General features: G+C 39.0%; 1 protein-coding gene across 1 annotated transcript in view; it reads left to right on the top strand.

The window, feature by feature from the left end:
* The first annotated feature begins 964 nt into the window (after positions 1-964).
* Positions 965-18,485, top strand: part of BTC (betacellulin) — a 51,502-nt gene continuing 33,981 nt past the window's right edge. The window contains exon 1 of the mRNA XM_007998900.3: positions 965-1,377. Within this exon, the coding sequence (XP_007997091.2) occupies positions 1,314-1,377 (64 nt within the window). The 5' untranslated portion in view covers positions 965-1,313. The remainder of the gene's footprint in view (positions 1,378-18,485) is intronic.

Here is an 18,485-nt window from a genome sequence, read left to right as displayed (position 1 = left end):
GACTTATGTGACTTTTGGATGCTATAGAAATAAAATTTCTGTACTGAGGGGCATAATTATCCACATAAATCTTATATGAGGAACACAGATCAGTACAAAAACAGCTGTACCTTTTGGTTATCTTGGAGGCAATATCTAACCACATAAGGTTAAATTGGATGCTGTTTGCTTTCTCAAACAGCTGTGAGGATGTCTTTCTGTTCCAGAAAGTGCTTAGTGCAATTAAATGAAAATATACTGAATACATGAGTAAATTCATAAATAGAAATACAAATGAAATTTCTAAAGTAGGTCCTGGTGAGTACAAATTTTACAAATTATTAGAAGACAATGCACCTAGAAACTAAGACACTAGCTTGAAGACTTTTTTCATTTCTTTTCTTTCTATTTTGTTCCTTTTTTTTTTCTTTTTTCTTTTTTTGGTTGTCATTGTTTTGAGACAGTGTCTCACCCTTGCGCCTAGGCTGGAGTGAAGTGGCTCGATCTCCGCTCATTGCAGCCTCCATCTCCCAGGCTTAAGCGATCCTCCCGCCTCAGCCTCAGGGAATAGATGGGACTGCGGGTGCACATCACCATGCCCGGCTATTAATTTACCTTTGTATTTTTTGTAGAGACGAGGTTTCGCTATGGCTTCAAGACTTTAAAAGGCAACAATGACTTTTGAAATTGCCTGCATTATCAAATGCCTGAAGTCAACCACAATGAATGGTGGCTATGGTTTCTCCATGACACTAGCAATACTCTGAAATAAAAGAAGTTAGAATTCCAGAACACCTTTGGGTCTCTGACTCTTCCTCAGTGGCTTCCAGGAGTTTAGGTCAGCCTGCAGGCCCGACGGGCACCCCCGACACCCCTCCACACGGATTCTTTACATCTCCCTCCCTACCTTGTTTACGCTCTAAGGGGGAGGGAAATGAGCAGTCAGTCAGGTGAGACCCAGCAGGGGGAGTGGTGAGCTGGTCCGAGGGCAGCCCGAATATGTCCCTGGGTGTGGGTATGGGTGTGGGGCAATTTGGGTGGGAGCAGCGTGGAGGCTCCCAGGACCAAGTCCTGCGCCTCTTTGGCGGGGTGTGTGCAGGAGGAGCGGGGATAAATAGGAGGCTCCCTCCTCCCGACGACATTCACGGAGCCGGCCGCCCGCCCTGGGTGTTTCCCTGCCCTGTAGCCAGGGTGCCAGCCTGGGAAGTAGTTTCGTTTCCTTCTGGCTCCGGGATTAGTTTCCAGGCACCCTCTCAGGCGCCCGAGGCCCGGGAAGGGGGCGAAGAAGGAGGGAGACTTGTCTAGGGACTGCCCGGCCCCGCAGAGCGGGTTTGATGGACCGGGCCGCCCCGGGCAGCGGCGCCAGCTCCCTGCCACTGCTCCTGGCCCTTGCCCTGGGTAAGTGGCCGTGCTGGGCACTGGAAACCATCAGGAAAGTCTGGGGCTGGAGTCGCGGGGAGGGTGAACCCTGAACCGAGCTGGCATCTGGACAAGAGGGCGCGCTCGGGCTGGCAGGCGCGGGTTGGAGAACTTTGAAGGCTGGGAGAGCGCGAGGTTAAAGATCTGGCAATTGGGCACCTGGGGCTGCACCTGTTGGAGGCAGTCCCTAGACGCATGAGGAGGCCCGAGGGCGGAAGCGATTCCGAGGTCCTCGCTGCCAGTGCTGCTAGTAGGCCGCCAGCTGTTGCCTTGTGCACACAGCAGAGGGCCTGGCGGTGCCGGCGGGGTATTCACCGCGGTGAGGCGCTGTGCCCACGAGTGAGGGCGGGGTGGGGGCGAGCAGGGAAACCCACTAAATAAGCTCACGTGGGAGTATAGACCAAGAAGCATATCCTGCAGGAGGCAGAAGAACGGGAACTCTTTGACTGGAGGTGTATCACCTGGCGTTAGGGAACAGTGCCAGCAGGAGGAGAAGTAGCAGGATGCCTAGAGCCCTCCAGAGGGTCTCTCCTGCCTTCTTAGGAGTCAGAACTCACAAAGCAGAGCTAGAACTTCAGATGCCAGTGGAAGCAGGCCTCCGCTTCCCCTCCCCCGAGGAAAGGTAATGAGAAGGCTTCTAGGTAGGAAAAATCCCAACTCCTCAAAGTATACTCTGCATCATGGTCATTTTGCGGGGCAGGGAAGGGAACCCAGTGACATTTTCTAATCTTAGCTGGGCTGTAGACATATCTGGGTTTGGAGTATTTATGTGGTAGGAGGAGAGTCTCCACAGCTGTAGTGTCACCACGATATCACTCCTACCCTCAAGCCTGGGAAGGGGACACCACAAATGAAAAAGAATGGGAATTCCTCTTATGGAGGAAAAAGAGGGGGAGCCTAAATGAAAACTTTCATTTGACTGTGTCCTTAGAGTAAGAGAGGTGGCTAAAAAGGTACAGTGAACTTGGTTGGAGGTGGATCAGACTTAGGACCAAGGTTAGAGAAAATAAACTTATTTAACAAACCCTGAAGGGGAAGGAGTCAGTAGCAATTTAGTGGTAGAGTGAATGTGTACATTCATGAAGAAGAGCAATGGGGCTGAAACTTAACCGCAGAAATCGTCCTGATGCTTTTGCCAGCATTGCTTGCATGTAGCTGACATTCTCTTCCTCCACCATGTCTAAACTGTACAACAATCAAAGTATTCCCTGAGAATCTGTCATAGTCAGCGTGGTGCTGAGGTATGTAGGAATGGATGTGGGGAAAGGGCTCATGAGATTCCTAAAATAAAACATGATTCCTGCCCTAGAACTTACACTGAATTTGGAAATGCAAGCCCAGCAGTGTAACCTGTGGAAAAATTCATGAAATCAGAAAAGGGAGAGAAAGGTCAGCAGTGGGGCCTGAAATAGTGGGGAAAGGCTGAATGGAGGGCACCAATGCGTGCCTTGAGGCTTGGGTAGAGTTTGCAATAGTAGAGAGGAAAGAGGGAACAGAGACCAGGGAGAAAGCATTAGTGAAGGGTTGGTGATGTGAATGAGTGTGCTTTACTGGAAAGAGTAGAATTTTTGAGAGGCAGACACGTTATGAAGAACTGAAAAAGCCAGATTAGAATATTTGGAAAAGAATCAATAAGCTATTACACACACACACCATCACAGGGCTTGACTAGGGAGTGATATGATGCAAACAATGATTTAAAGGTGATAAATCTGGCAGTGAGGTGCAGTATAGGAAGGGGGTGGTGCCTGTGGGCCAGAGGACCTAATTGTCTCATAGGTGTAATATGGGCATGAGCTAATTGGGGCCTAAATTAGGGTGATGTTTTAGCAGAAGTGTCATAGCAGAAATGACTATTTAAAGTCGATGGACATTCTTTCCCCTTTAATATCACACAATATTTTCTTCTCAAAACTTGTCAAAAGACAGAAATGAAAAACAAAAAGCAAAACTCTAATTTAGTGTTCTTGTACACTCAGGGTAACCTAAATGTACAACCCTCCTGTTAAATGATTGGCTTGGGAAATTGAATTTGGTCTCTAGATCCCCTTAAAGCTCTACTTCTTGCAGAATGCCAAAGGATGTAATTTGTTGGCATCACTGTTTCCATTAAGTGGTCCTATTTCTGTCACACACACTTTACTTTGAAGTCCCTTTCCTAAATTATGTCACGTGTTGTTCCATTGACTTTTTGAAAACAATGTGAGCAATAAGATGCATGAGGCACTGGTGTGTATGTGTGTGTGTATGTGTGTGAGAGAGAGATGGTGGAAATGCGATGAGAGTGGCCATTGAGCAGACATGAGCCCTGGTTCCAGTTCTGCCATTTCATGACTCTAAGATGTCTGTAAGTTACAACTTTCTGGGCATTGTTTTTCTCATTTGTAAAATGAAGAGGTTTCATTAGATGGTGTTGCCCTTTCTATGTCACATTCTTTTCAAAAAGTAAACAAAACAACATGTGATGTAAATTAGAAATGGCTTATGTTTATTATAAATGTAGATGCTCCTTAAATACATCTGGCATTTAGTAGACGGATCTTTACAGGATAACTTCCATTCTAACATATGCAAATTGTGTACTACTTTCTTTGGGAAATTTTATAAAGACAGAAGTGGGTTTGGAGATATAAAAAGAAGGTATACCATAAGCAGATTAGATGGTACAAATACATTTAATATAAATATAAATTATATGTTTATGTGTTATTGATATTCTTTATATGCATTAATTTGGTTTTATTTTCTAAAACTATTTAAAGGTGTTTTCTAAGTCAGTAGAAATCCTGAGCCATTTAATCTTACTTTCTCAAAAAATGAGATTTTCCAAAAAGGGCTCATATTTCTCTACCATATTTTCTCTTTCTTTCTTTCTTTCTTTCTTTCTTTCTTTCTTTCTTTCTTTCTTTCTTTCTTTCTTTCTTTCTTTCTTTTTTAATTTTTTTATTTTTTTGAGACAGAGTCTTACTCTTTTGCTCAGGCTCGGGTACAGTGGCATGATCTCTCAGCTCACTGCAACCTCTGCCTCCAGGGCTCAAGTGACCCTCCTGTCTCAGTCTCTCCAGTAGCTGGGAAAACAGGCACTCACCACCACACCCGGCTAATTTTTGTATTTTTTGAAGAGATGGGATTTTGCCATGTTGGCCAGGCTGGTCTTAAACTCCTGGTCTCAAGAGATCTTAGCAGCTAAATATTTGTTGCTGAATTAGGTAGGGAGAGATAGGACATTCAAGTGCAGAATGTCCTATCTAGGGAGACATAGGACACTCAAGTGCAGAGATGTCACATTGCGTATAACAGGAAAAACCAATACTGGAAACCAGTTCTTTCGACTTATTTAAAAAGCATGTGAGCTCATCCTAGCTATCTCCTACACCTTTGCTTCCCCTACTGCCTACCCACACATCTGTGTCATCCCTGGCTCTGGCTATTCTCTGGCAGATTCTTGGACTCCTGGCTCTTCCTTGCTTCCAGGAAACCCTGCTTCTCCTAGCCCAGGGCCAGGCTAGCCTGGCTGATAATGTTCAGTTGGTATTGGTCAGACCAGGTGCTTTATTTTGGACTATGTCTGGCCTGTGTCAGTCTGGACATCCTAGTCTGATTCTATCCTTGAACACGTGGGTGACTCCTGTATATTCTCTAGTCTGCTTAGAGCACCAACACCTAGGGGATGCTCCTTTGGGCAGATGGAGAAGGGGTGACATTGCTTCATAGTCTCTCTGATAGAACCCACATGGTAATTACTGAAAATTGGTAAGCAGAGCATATCTTGAGGCAGGGTCATGTAGTGGTCAAGCCTGTGGACTTTCAACCAGACCTTTGGGGCATGGCCCCCTGGTGCTGTGACTTGCTGGCTCTGAAACTTCGGGCAAGTCTCTTAAACCTACTTGGACCAGTTTCCTCACCTGTAAAACCTAATAGTAATAGGACCAATGCAATTATGTGAATTAAATGCATTACTATGTAAAGCACTTAAAATGTGCCCAAAACATAGAATAAGCATGAGTTATTATAACAGACAGTAGGAAAGCACAGGACAAATCATTAATTGTTATCAATACCTCTTAAAATTTTTTGACATTTTGATTTTCGATACTTCCCGAATGTCATCAGGTTCTACTAATTAATGGGAAGACTTTTTGTTGCCTTCATTTCTCAAATTCCTGCTCCCACTAGTTATGAAATAGGTAATAGATAAAAATCCTCAAAAAAAGTTTTAATTTGACTGGTTTTGTTAAAAAGGAACAAGTGTAAAAAATAAAGCTGCAAAAGTAAAATGCATATCTACTCTTGAAAAAATAAATGCCTCTATAGATTCTTCTTCCCCTGCCAATTTTGATCCTAATTTTATGCAATGAAGAGCTTTACTGCACTTGCTTAGCATGGATATCAGACAAAAAAGTTAGACTGCACTAGCAGAGTAAAATAAAATATTTAGAAGGTAATTTTAATATTTTAGGAAATCTCATCAAAATCGGGTTGTCAGACTTATTTGAATTATATAAGTAATTGCCTTAATTAAAAAGAAATAAAACTGTCATTTTAGAAAAATGGATGATGATGCAATGCCAAAAGTTGTTTCCATATGTAAGAAAAATACATTAATTTAGGAAAGTTTTCTTAGGACAAAATAATTTCTTCAGATGCTTAAGAACAGATAGCCATGCATAAATATTGTTATTCTATTTGTTGCCTTGTAACATTGAGAAAGTTGCTTAAACTCCTTTTGTGTAATTCTCTCACCTATAGAATTTTAATAAAGGTAACTATCATTTAGAGACACAGAATTATTTTGAGGATAAAAATGAGGAAATGCAGGAAAAGATTTTAGAAGAATAATTGGCAGGTAATATTCAATGTATTATTACTATTTTACCTCTGTGAATATTCAGATAATTTTTCAATTATTTCATGGGTATTTGTCTAAAAAGAACTAGAATCAGTGTTTATTAAGCCAATTGAAGTGTTAGAGTTTGTACTTTGATCAAAGGAAACTGCCATAATAGTCAACACTGGAGGCAAGCAAAGGAAAATAGGGCAGGAATTTGCCCACCATGGCCACACTTTCAAAAATGCTTTGAATTGTTTCCTTAGAATGTAAGCTCCGTGACAGCAGGGGTTGTTTACAGTTAGAGCTCAGTCCCTATGTATATAGTAGGTTCTCAATAAATACTGGTTGAATGAATGAATCTCAGTGGGGATAGTCCAGGAAGTCCTTCTAGGTCAGTGGCTTCTCAGAGCGTATCACAAAGATGTTGATGTGAACTCTTCTGTTTCCTCACATACATAGTCACATCCACTCCCTCTCTCCCTGACACATACTTTCCTAGTTTTGATAATCAAAATGTAAGAAACTCCCTTTCTCCCAGAACTCTTTGTATCCTATCTTTAATGTCTTCAGATTTGCTAATGATGACTTACTTTTGATACACAGCTCCTTGCTGAGATGGCAGCTGACTCTGGTTTTGCCAAATAGGCTGACCTGGTATGAGTTTTGTTCATGAAAGGTGGTTACTGACTATCGCCATTAGCAAAACATTAACTTAACTAAATGCATAACTCTTTTGCTCATGGCACAGTACTTGGCAGGTTGATGAAAAGTACTATCATTATTTCTAAACATCTAAACATGTGATACTGAGGAAGACAGACCTAAAAGTTTTTACTATTTTAATTTTACTATTTTAGAGTATGTCTAATATTGTTTACAGTGTGTCTAAACTGTATTAAACATTAATGAGAAAAGTCTAAGTGTAAGCTATTGTCTTTCTAGAAAGACTTACATAGGATAGAAATGTTTATTCCAAATGAAATATTGTATAATAGTTCAATCCTTAAGGAAGTTTAAATTATATAGTACGTATTAAATATGATCTCAGAAAAGGAGAATTTATTATGGGCTGCAGAGATTAGGGGAAAATTCACTAATAGTGACAATTCTTTCTTGGTTGTGGTGAAGGAAAAAATGGGAGAAAAATTAAAAGGTGGACAAATTAACAAATTAATAGTTATCATTTTTTTGTGTGTAGCAGTAAGTAGACCCAAATATCTCAAACCAAAAGTTAACTTTGTGCAGTTTTGAAGGAAATAATGTCTGGTTAAGAAAGCACGATTTCCGCCGGGCGCGGTGGCTCAAGCCTGTAATCCCAGCACTTTGGGAGGCCGAGACGGGCGGATCACGAGGTCAGGAGATCGAGACCATCCTGGCTAACACAGTGAAACCCCGTCTCTACTAAAAGCACAAAAAACTAGCCGGGCGAGGTGGCGGGCGCCTGTAGTCCCAGCTACTCGGGAGGCTGAGGCAGGAGAATGGCGGGAACCCGGGAGGCGGAGCTTGCAGTGAGCTGAGATCCGGCCACTGCACTCCAGCCCGGGCGACAGAGCAAGACTCCGTCTCAAAAAAAAAAAAAAGAAAGCACGATTTCCAAAATGAGGGCATTAGTCAGAATCCTGAATTCTTGATACAGTTCTATCTCTGTAGGATATCCTGGGAATTGGAGGCAGGGGATTTTATAATTTAGATAAATTCATGCTTTTTATTACAAGTTAGACTTAAAATATTATGTGGTCTCTTATCTGGGGAAGTTGTTAAAATACTCTGGAAATATCTAGACTTCCTTTTACCTTATTCCCTACAGCTTGGGGACAAGCTGGCCCTCCCTTTTGTGTAAGGTCCAGATGAGTGGTTTACTGGTTTGCTGGTTTGCTTCATGTTTCTTTTTCCGTGTTCCCTAATCATGTATTGCTAGGCTTTCTTAGGTTGGAGATGGCTCATAATCAGGAGGTCCTCCAGGTTCATCTTAGGGTAACAACAGCACCTGGGAAAAAAGACTTTACAGATGTGGGAACTAACACTGTGAAAGATTAAGTAGCTTCCCTAAAACATAGTATATGCTTAGAACTCAAATTCTGATCTTCATGACTCCACATGTGCTTTCAACCCTACCGTGTCCTGCTTTTATGCTTATTGATCTTAGGCTATGCCAGACCCCAGCTGGTACTGGATCTGCAAAGAATTATACAAAAGTTGTCCAAGAATGCTCTCAAGTCAAATTTAAGAGGAAAGCAATTTGATTAAAATTCATATGTTTTATCTTGCTCAAGATGGCTAGCCTTTCCAGGCATATTTATATCTTAAAAAAAGAAATCTTAGTATTTCAACGGTATATCTAATTGTTATAATTTAAAGAAACAGTGAAATACTTTTTTAGATGGTTGGAGGGAGATGCAATATTTAATCTTAATTCACATCAATTAAACAAGGTCAAATAACCATGAAATACTTTCATTTATTCTCTACATTTTCTTTCCTGAGGATATGTAGTATATTACTTACCTGACTCATAGACTAGAGGTATTAATTACAAAATGGGAATTGGAAGTTTAACAGTATTCATATTCAGTTGCCTTGTTTTAAAGTGATGAGCTAGTTGCATAACAGGATGAATTACTAATATAACATTTTCCTCTTTGCAAGACTGGATTTATTCACTTGTTTATTTAGTTTTGAAGAGTTACATAAGGAGTGCCTGACACATAGTAGGACCTCAAAACGTATTAATTAAATGAATGAATGAATGTAAGTGGCTATTGGTAGAAAATGCCCAGTCAGTAAAATGACAACAGGTTAAGTAAAAAAACAATTGTATTTCTTGTTGGCAAAACACTGACCCCAGATTCAGAGATGTGGTAGAAGGTTTATCTATCCCTTGTTATATGGGACTTGCTGCTAGCAGTGCTAGAGATTCTTTCACAAAAGGACTTTTCTTTTTCATGTAGCATTTCTTCTATTTCTTATGTTTTGTATTGAGGATTCAGACTGCTACATGTTTGGTTCAGGGCAGATTTTACTGGTCAAAATGTAAACTTTAAAAATAAGTGTCTAAGTTGGGGAGGGAAGGGCAATGGACTCAGGGCACTCTCCAGTGGTTTATTTTAAAATACCCTTGAATTCGGTAAGATGTCAGATGATATTTCTCTCTTGTGTGATTACAATTGTTTTTAACAGAAATGGTTTTCATGAATGGTGAATGATCAAGTTGTTGTATTCATGGGTTTATGTTTAGCATTAAACAGAAAAACAAACTTTTGGTGGCTCCTATAGAAATAGAAATAGCTTTGCTTTGGAGGCTGACTGCAGCCTGAGTTGTTAGTGTTTAGAACCCCTAACTTATTTAGTATTATATATAAAGATTTCATAACAATCAATTGTCCGAATTTTTTAGTAGTTAAATTTAAGCACATTACACACGGATCTTTGTTCTCTACTCTTTGGAGTGAGCTGCAAAGTCCAGGCCATCCTAGAATAGGCGAGAACCACTTCCCTCTGTCTTCTAGTGCAGAAAGCCTGTAGCACCATCAGGAAATTGTCATCAGGGCTGAATTAAGCACTTTCAGGACACTTACACTTGACTTGTTCACGATCACTTTCCTACTGAAATGCTTTCTGAGTTTCTGACACTCAACTGGTCTCATCTCTTAGGGTGACAGACACAGGATGTTACTACGTATTCAGGTATCTCCTTGACCTTCTCTATAGAGTATCAATGTAGTTACTTACATTTTGGGGAAGTTTATAATTGTAGAAGCATTTTGCTACCCATTATCTCATTTGATCTTCACAATAATAATAATAGCAGAACAGTTGTGTATTATGTGAGAGGCACTGTTCTAAGAGCATAATAATTCATTTCATCCACATAACATTTATCTAACACAGGAGCTAGGTTGATATCATTATTATTCCCATTTATAGAGTAGGATATGAAACACAAAGGGATTAAGCAACTTGCCCAAGGTTCTGGCTCTAGGAGAACTATGTGTGTGAGGTGATAGTTTTTTCTTAGTCCTGATAGATTTACCACAGTGATATGAGATGATAACATTAGAGGAAGCTGAAAGGTGGTAAAGGGTGTGTAAAAATTCCCTGCACTTTGTAACTTTTTTGTAAGTATAAAATTGCTCCAAAATAAAAAGTTTATTACAAAAAAAAGATTCTGCAGGAAATTCCAATTACTAGCCAGTTTAGGTATTCACCTGCTTAGAAAATAGGACTTGACACATCAAAAAATCTAGAAAGATCTCAAGTTAACACCCTAACATTACAACTAAAAGAACTAGAGAACCAAGAGCAAACAAACCCCAAAGCTAGCAGAAGACAAAAAATACCCAAGATCAGAGCTGAGCTGAAGGAGATAGAGACATGCAAAACCCTTCAAGAAATCAATACATCCAGAAACTGTTTTTTGAAAAAATTAATAAAATAGCTAGCTAGACTAATAAAGAAGAAAAGAGAGAAGAATCAAACAAACACAATCAGAAATTATAAGGGGGATATCATCACTGACCTACAGAAATACACACAAACATCCGAGAATATTATAAACACCTCTATGAACATAAACTAGAAAATCTAAGATAAATGGATAAATTCCTGGAAACATACACCTTCCCAAGACTAACTCAGGAAGAAATTGAATCCCTGAACAGACCAATAATGAATTCTGAAACTGAAGCAGTAATAAATAGCCTACCAACCAAAAAAAGCCCAGGACCTGACAGATTCATGGCTGAATTCTACCAGAGGTACAAAGACGACCTGGTACCATTTCAACTGAAATTATTCCAAAAAATTAAAAAGGAGGGATTACTTCCTAACTCATTCTATGAGGCCAGTATCATCCTGATACCAAAACCTGGCAGAGATACAAAAACAAAAAAAGAAAACTTCAGGCCAATATCTTTGATGAATATCTATGCAAAAATCAACAAAAAACTGGCAAACCAAATCCAGTAGCACATCAAAAAGCTTATCCATGACAACCAAGTTGGCTTCAACTCTGGGATGCAAGGTTGGTTCAACATATGCAAATCAATAAATGTGATTCATCATATAAACAGAACTAAAGACAAAAATCACATGCTTATCTCAATAGATGCAGAAAAGGCCTTTGATAAAATTCAACATCTCTTCATGTTAAAAACTCAATAAACTACATATTGAAAGAACATATGTCAAAATAGTAAGAGCCATATATGACAAACCCACAGCCAGTATCATACTGAATGGGCAAAGGCTGCAAGCTTCCCCTCAGAAAGCAGCACAAGACAAGGATGCCATCTCTCACCACTCCTACTCAATATAGTATTGGATATCCTGGCCAGAGAAAGAAATAAAGCATATGCAAATAGGAAGAGAGAAAGTTGAATTATCTTTGTTTGCAGATGACAAGATCCTATATGTAGAAAACCCCATCATCTCAGACCAAAAGCTTATTAAGCTGATAAGCAAATTCAGCAGGCTCAGGTTACAAAATCAATGTGCAAAAATTCCTAGCATTCTTTTTTTTTTTTTTTTTTTGAGAGGGAATCTTGCTCTGTCAACCAGGCTGAAGCGCAGTGGCACTATCTCGGCTCACTGCAACCTGTACCTCCCAGGTTCAAGCAATTCTCCTGCCTCAGCCTCCAGAGTAGCTGGGATTGTAGGTGCCCGCCACCATACCCAGCTAATTTTTGTATTTTAGTAGAGACAGGTTTTCATCATGTTGGCCAGGCTGGTCTTGAACTCCTGACCTCAAGTGATCCATGTGCCTTGGCCTCCCAAAGTGCAGGGATTACAGGAGTGAGCCACCACGCCAGCCTAATCCCTAGCATTCATCATATACACCAACAACAGTGAAGCCAAGAGCCAAATCAGGAATGAACTCCCATTCACAACTGCTACAAAAAGAATAAAATACTTGGAAATATAACTAACAAGGGAAGTGAAGGACCTCTTCAGGTAGAACTGCAAATCACTGCTCAAAGAAGTCAGAGAGGACACGAATGGGAAAACATTGCATACTCATGGACAGGAGGAATCAGTAACATGACAATGGTCATACTGCCCAATGTAATTTATAGATTAAATGCTATTCCCATTAAACTACCATTGACATTCTTCACAGAATTAGAAAAAACTATTTTAAATTTCATATGGCACCAAAAAAAAAAAAAAAAAAAAAAAAAAAAAAAAAGAGAGAGAGCCAAATAGCCCCAAGATATTCCTAAACAAAAAGTACAAAGCTGGAGGCATCATTCTACCCAACTTCAAACTATACTGCAAGGCTACAGTAACCAAAACAGTATGGTACTGGTACAAGAACAGACACAGAGACCAATGGAGGAGAATAGGGAGCTCAGAGATAAAACCACACAGATAGAACCATCTGATCCTCAACAAACCTGACAAAAACAAGCAATGGAGAATGGATTTCTTATTTAATAAATGGTGCTGGGAGAACTGGCTAGTCATATGTAGAAAATTGAAACTGGACCCCTTCTTTACACTATGTACAAAAAATAACTCAAGATGGATTAAATACTTAAATGTGAAACCCAAAACTATAAAAACCTAGAAGAAAATCTAGGCAATACCATTCAGGACATTGGCATGGACAAGGATTTCGTGACAAAAACACCAAAAGCAATTGCAATGAAAGCAAAAATTGACAAATGGGATCTAATTAAACTAAAGAACTTCTGTGCAGCAATAGAAACTATTATCAGACTGAACAGACAACCTGCAGAATGGGAGAAAAACTTTGCAATCTATCAATCTGACAAAGGTCCAATATCCAGAATCTACAAGGAACTTAAGCAAATTTACAAGAAGAAAACAAAAAACTCTATTAAAAATGGGAAAAGGATATGAACAGACCCTTCTCAAAAGACATACACGTGGCCAAGAAACACATGAAGAAAAGCTCAATATCACCGATCATTAGAGAAATGCAAATCAAAACCATGATGAGATACCATTTTCACACCAGTCAGATTGGCTATTATTAAGAAGTCAGAAAACTACAGATGCTGGTGGAGTTTCAGAGAAAAAGGAATGCTTTCACACTGTTGTTGGGAGTGTAAACTAGTTTAACCATTGTGGAAGACAGTCTGACTCTCCCTCAAAGACCTAGAGGCAGAACTACCATTTAACCCAACAATCCCATTACTGGGTATACACCCGAAGGAATATAAATTATTCTACTATAAAGATACATGCATGCATATGTTTAGTGCAGCAGTATTCACAATAGCAAAGATATGGAATCAGCCTAAATGCCCATCAATGATAGACTGGATAAATAAAATGTGGTACATATACACCATGGAATACTATGCAGCCATAAAAAGGAATGAGATCATGTCCTTCGCATGGACATGAAAAAGTTGGAAGCCATTATCTTCAGCAAACTAATGCAGGAAAAGAAGACCAAACACCATCGTTCCCACTTATAAGCGGGAGCTGAATGATGTGAACACAAGGACACATGGTGAGTAACAACGCACACCGGGGTCTGTTGGGAGATAGGGAGAGCATCAGGAAGAATAGATAATGGATGCTGAGCTTAATATCTAGGTGATGGGATGATGTGTGTAGCAAACCACTGTGGTACATGTTTACCTATGTAACAAACCTGCATATCCTGCACATGTACCCCTGAATCTGAAATGAAAAAAAGAAAATAGGGCTGGAAATACACCTGAATCATTTTACTGATTATAATTTCAGGGTCTAGCACAGTGCATGCATGCAATAAATCCTCAGTAAATGTTTGATCAAATATTGATTCCATGGATGTTTTGTGAGACTATGTGACGTTACAAAAATGAAAATGACTCTGACTTTTTTGGTCATGTCTGTGACGGAGACAAAGTCATAAAGACGGAAAGCAGAATGGGAGCTGGGAGGAGGGGCAAGTAGGGAGTTATTGTTTAATGGGTATAGAGTTTTAGTTTTGCAAGATGAAAAGAATTCTGGAGATACGTGGTGGCGATGGTTGCACAACGTGGATGTATTTAATGATACCTTAAAAAAGGTTAGGATAATAAATTTTTTGTTATATGTATTTTACCATGACAAAACAGTGAAAAAAAAAAGACAGAGGTAGATTATTTGTGGCACACATATTTATGGTGTGGGAGTCAGCAAAAGAGCTGGCGAAGTTGAATAAAAAGGAGAGGATAAGTAGGAGGCCAAGAATGGGGGTGGATTTTAGATGGAAGATTTGGGAAAGTCAACCATATCAAATACTCTAATGTGGATGTGAAGAAGGATGAGGCTAAAGAAGAGGCCACTCTTGAGTGAGCGATGAGGAAATGATTGGTGCTCTTGAAAGACAAGGGACAAGAGATTATTGGTAACTGAAGCCACACACACACACACACGTGACTGAGAGACTAGAAATTGGGGTTGTGGATGGAAAAGAGACAAGATTTGGCTTATGAGAATCAACTTCAAATATGTGAAAAGTTATTTCAACCAAGGTTTCCCCTGTATAGTTCAGAGAATACAGCTTATATTAGTGAACTAAAATTCCAGGAAGGCAGCACTTACCTTCATGTGGAAGACATTTTTTCCCAAATGGAGCTTTGAAAAAAGTGGAGCCACCTGCCTTGGGATGTGGTGAGCTTCCCCTGCCTGTACACACGTGTGGTCTGGATGGTACATAAATGGAGTTGTGTAAAGGTGATTCTTAAGGGGGGTAGGGAGTGGGCTATGATCATCAAGTTTTCTTAGGTTCTTATGAGTACAGGATGATATTACTGCACTTTGGCAATGTTTTTGAGGTTGAAAGATAAAATTTCAGAATAAGAAACTCTCAGTAGATTTCCCTGGGAAGGACAGAAGACACAGGCCACTTGGAACCTGGGAAACCAATAATGAAGAATTTTTAAAAAGACAATTGAGTTTTTCCCCCAAAATTGAATTCAGTAACTATGTTCTCTTATGGTCCTCATCTTGGAATACAGCACCAATTCTATGCCTCAGGCTTAGTTTTTGCGTTAAAGACATTGCATATTTCAGATCTTACCATCTATTAAAATAAGAATGACAGACTGATAGCTTACTATGAAGGGGAAAAATAAAGCGCAACTACAATAGGTAAATGACATTGACAAAAATTTCAAATACTGTTACATCAGTAGATAGTTATCTGTAACACTGCCATCCTGTGATTGAAGACTTCTGTGAGGAAAATCCCTGCTCATTTTTAGGTAAAAGACAATCATCATGTAATGGAGGGTCAGAAGAGTGATTGGAAGTTTGGTTGAGATATGAGATGAGACTACACACAAAATAATAAACTTCACTTCCATTTGCCTTTGCAGAAACATAACAAAGAATACACACGTCACTCTTAGTGATTTCCACACAGCAGTTGTCTTCACTATCAAATACTTAGTGAGTGGTTTTCTATACTAGTCAGATTCTTAATTGGGAATCTGTCTTTCAGGATGTGGTGGGCAGGCCTCGAGAAGCTTCAACTGGCAATATGTGTTGTGACTATTTCTTAATGAGTCTTCTTTTCATAGGCCACACAACAAAATCAATTGAATTATTTCATAGTCACACCAAACACACCAAGAAGGCCATTGTTTCTTAATACTTTTTTGTATAATTCGTCACTCCAGCTGAACAGCTTTACTCATTGTCTCCCAAAGACACCAAGCTCATTTCTATGTCATTTCCGTTGGTCCTCAGTTTTTAAGTTCTTCTATGAAACTTTTCTTTTTGATTTCTCCAGCTTAACACATTGCCACTTTTTGGAATTCCAATATAATTTATGTTCTGAATACCTGATGCCTAAAATATTCTGTCTAATCTTTCTTTCTTTATATTCCTAGTCTCTGCAAATGGTTTTATTGATAAAGATGATAACAGATTCAATGCTAAGTTGTGTTGGCTTACTTTAACTCATTCAAAGGGTTTAAGTACTGGGGCTTTTTCAGGTTGGGTGAACATCTACTCTGAAATCTTGTGTTCTTTTCTTTACCATTATTAAAGTTTGATGACTATTTCCTCATGGGTCAGAGACCGTGTTATCACTAGATCCAGAAACCAATGCCACAGTTTCACCTCACTTTGCACTTGGATAATCCTCCTTGAAAACAAATTGTCCTTTTTCTTTGGTTCTGTCACCTCCTCTCTTTGAATTACTATGGAAATTCGGTGAGCCCAAAACTTTTCATTCAAATTGTCACAATGTCTAACTGCCTGGTTTGGCCTTACTATAAAAGAATGGGAATCAAAAAGTCAAATTTTGACAACTGATGATTTCTGAGAAACTAGCTTCAGGTTATTTTGGAGTTCCTATTAAATTTAGTCATTCAATCAATTTGTCACAAATTTAATAATGGTAATAGTAAAAAAAAGTGGTGATTTACCGGCAAAGGCATTGTCATGTTGACAGTTTTCAGATACCTGAATTAGTTTGTATATGACAGGTTGTTAAATTACTTTCCCTTCTGGGTTGTAAAAATATAAGATTGTGAAGTACTTTTATGAGTTAAAAACCGTATTATCAATCACTTTTAGCCTTTCCTAAACACCAAGATATTATTTCTACCAATTCAGAATAGAGTTTTACGTTGGAGGAAGAAGGAGTTCATATTTTATTTTTCTGAATTTGAATGCACATACACTATTTGTAAAGACCCTCTTCTTTTTTTTTTCTTTGCTCCTGTCTCTGCTTCCCATGTTGGCCCTGGAAACCCCGAAGCCTGTCTTTCAGTTTTAGAGAATAGGCAGTTCTCCAGAAGACATGATTTAAGAGAACTTGGAAAATCCCTCTTTGTCCTGGAAAACTGTTTCCCAGGAGATGTACTGATACCCAAATTGCTCACTGTGTTGGGACACAAATATTGTGCACTTCCTAAGAGTCTTTCAACCATCTTCATTGCCTCTTGGTCAGCTCCTCCCCATGCCAGGTTGCTCCACTTTGAAACTTGGATAAAACACCATGTCCCAGGGCATGAGTTCTGGCCTCTCAGTCACTAAGGGGTCAGAATTGAGAGAGTTAATACTCAGTGGGGTGAATTTTGTCCAGTAGGAAATTGGTGATGAAAGTGATTGGGTCTGATACATTCTTCCTTCTTTCATTTTTTTTTTTTCCAGTGGACTGCTTCAAGGTGTGAGTCTTTTTCTTGAACCATTCATGTGGCCTACATACTAGTGAACTTGCTGTCTGAGCAAATTTCTGTGTTTCTCTGCATCTCGCTTTGGAACTACACACTGCATGATAGATGCACACGTTTTATTGTCCCTCTTTTTTTTTTTTTTTTTGCTTCATTTCCTTTCTTCCTTATTCTCACTACCCCAAGCTTGTAACTCTCAAATAAAGTGGTAATCCCTTAGTCTGTATATCAGGTTCTGTTTTCAAGGAAACCCAGGTTGAGACACTCTAGATTTTAGAGTGTTTCTTTTGAGTTAAATAATTTCTCTCTTTGCAGGTCTGCTTTGAAAGCAAATACATTTAGAAAGAAAAATCTGTCCAAGAATTATGTTCTCCTTGGGGCCATGTTAAAGCAGAGTGAGGACAATGGTTTATAGGTGGGCAAAAGACAAGAAGAAGAAAAAGTAGAAAAGGAGTTAACAAAAAAGGAGAACAACACTGTCACGTTTCGCCCATTTCACAGTTTTCATCTCAGTAACCACAAACCCAGTGTTAAACAATATTTTCACTCCCTATTTTTTTTTTCAAACTCCACATTAGATAGGGTCTCTTTTTGGACTTGGAAATTACTCCGTGTATAATATGCTTATTTAAAATTCTGTTTTCTTCCTAACAGTGAAGATGTAATAAGAAAGTTCCCCAAATGCTTATTGCTTTTACTCCTAGTGTTGATTTAAACTTAAAAACTTTATTTTTTACAAATTAGAGATATGATTTGTAATTCACTTGATTTTTAGTTATTACTCTCTATAATCTGACTTTATCAGCTATATTTGTATTATTGAATCATTTAACCAACCAACTGAATCAGTAATCCCAACTGACATAAATGGTATGCTGAGTCACTGGCCGAACTATTTTGAAAACACAAAGAACTATGCATATAGAAGATGTCATATTTCTATTAATTAGCTGAGGCATATTAACTTCAATTTTTTTTCACAAATTAGAAAGAACATGCAGATAGACCAAGATATAGTTTTGTCTCATTAAGTACATAGGAAAAAGCATACTGTTCAATGTATGCATATATATGTGTATTCATCTTTCATAGTGTATATCAGAAACATATTTTATACACAGTGAAATCAC

Source organism: Chlorocebus sabaeus, chromosome 7, assembly GCF_047675955.1.
Source record: "Chlorocebus sabaeus isolate Y175 chromosome 7, mChlSab1.0.hap1, whole genome shotgun sequence".
NCBI classification, from domain to species: domain Eukaryota; kingdom Metazoa; phylum Chordata; class Mammalia; order Primates; family Cercopithecidae; genus Chlorocebus; species Chlorocebus sabaeus.
Note: the sequence above shows the minus strand (reverse complement) of the source record. Positions and strands in the feature narration are given on the sequence as shown.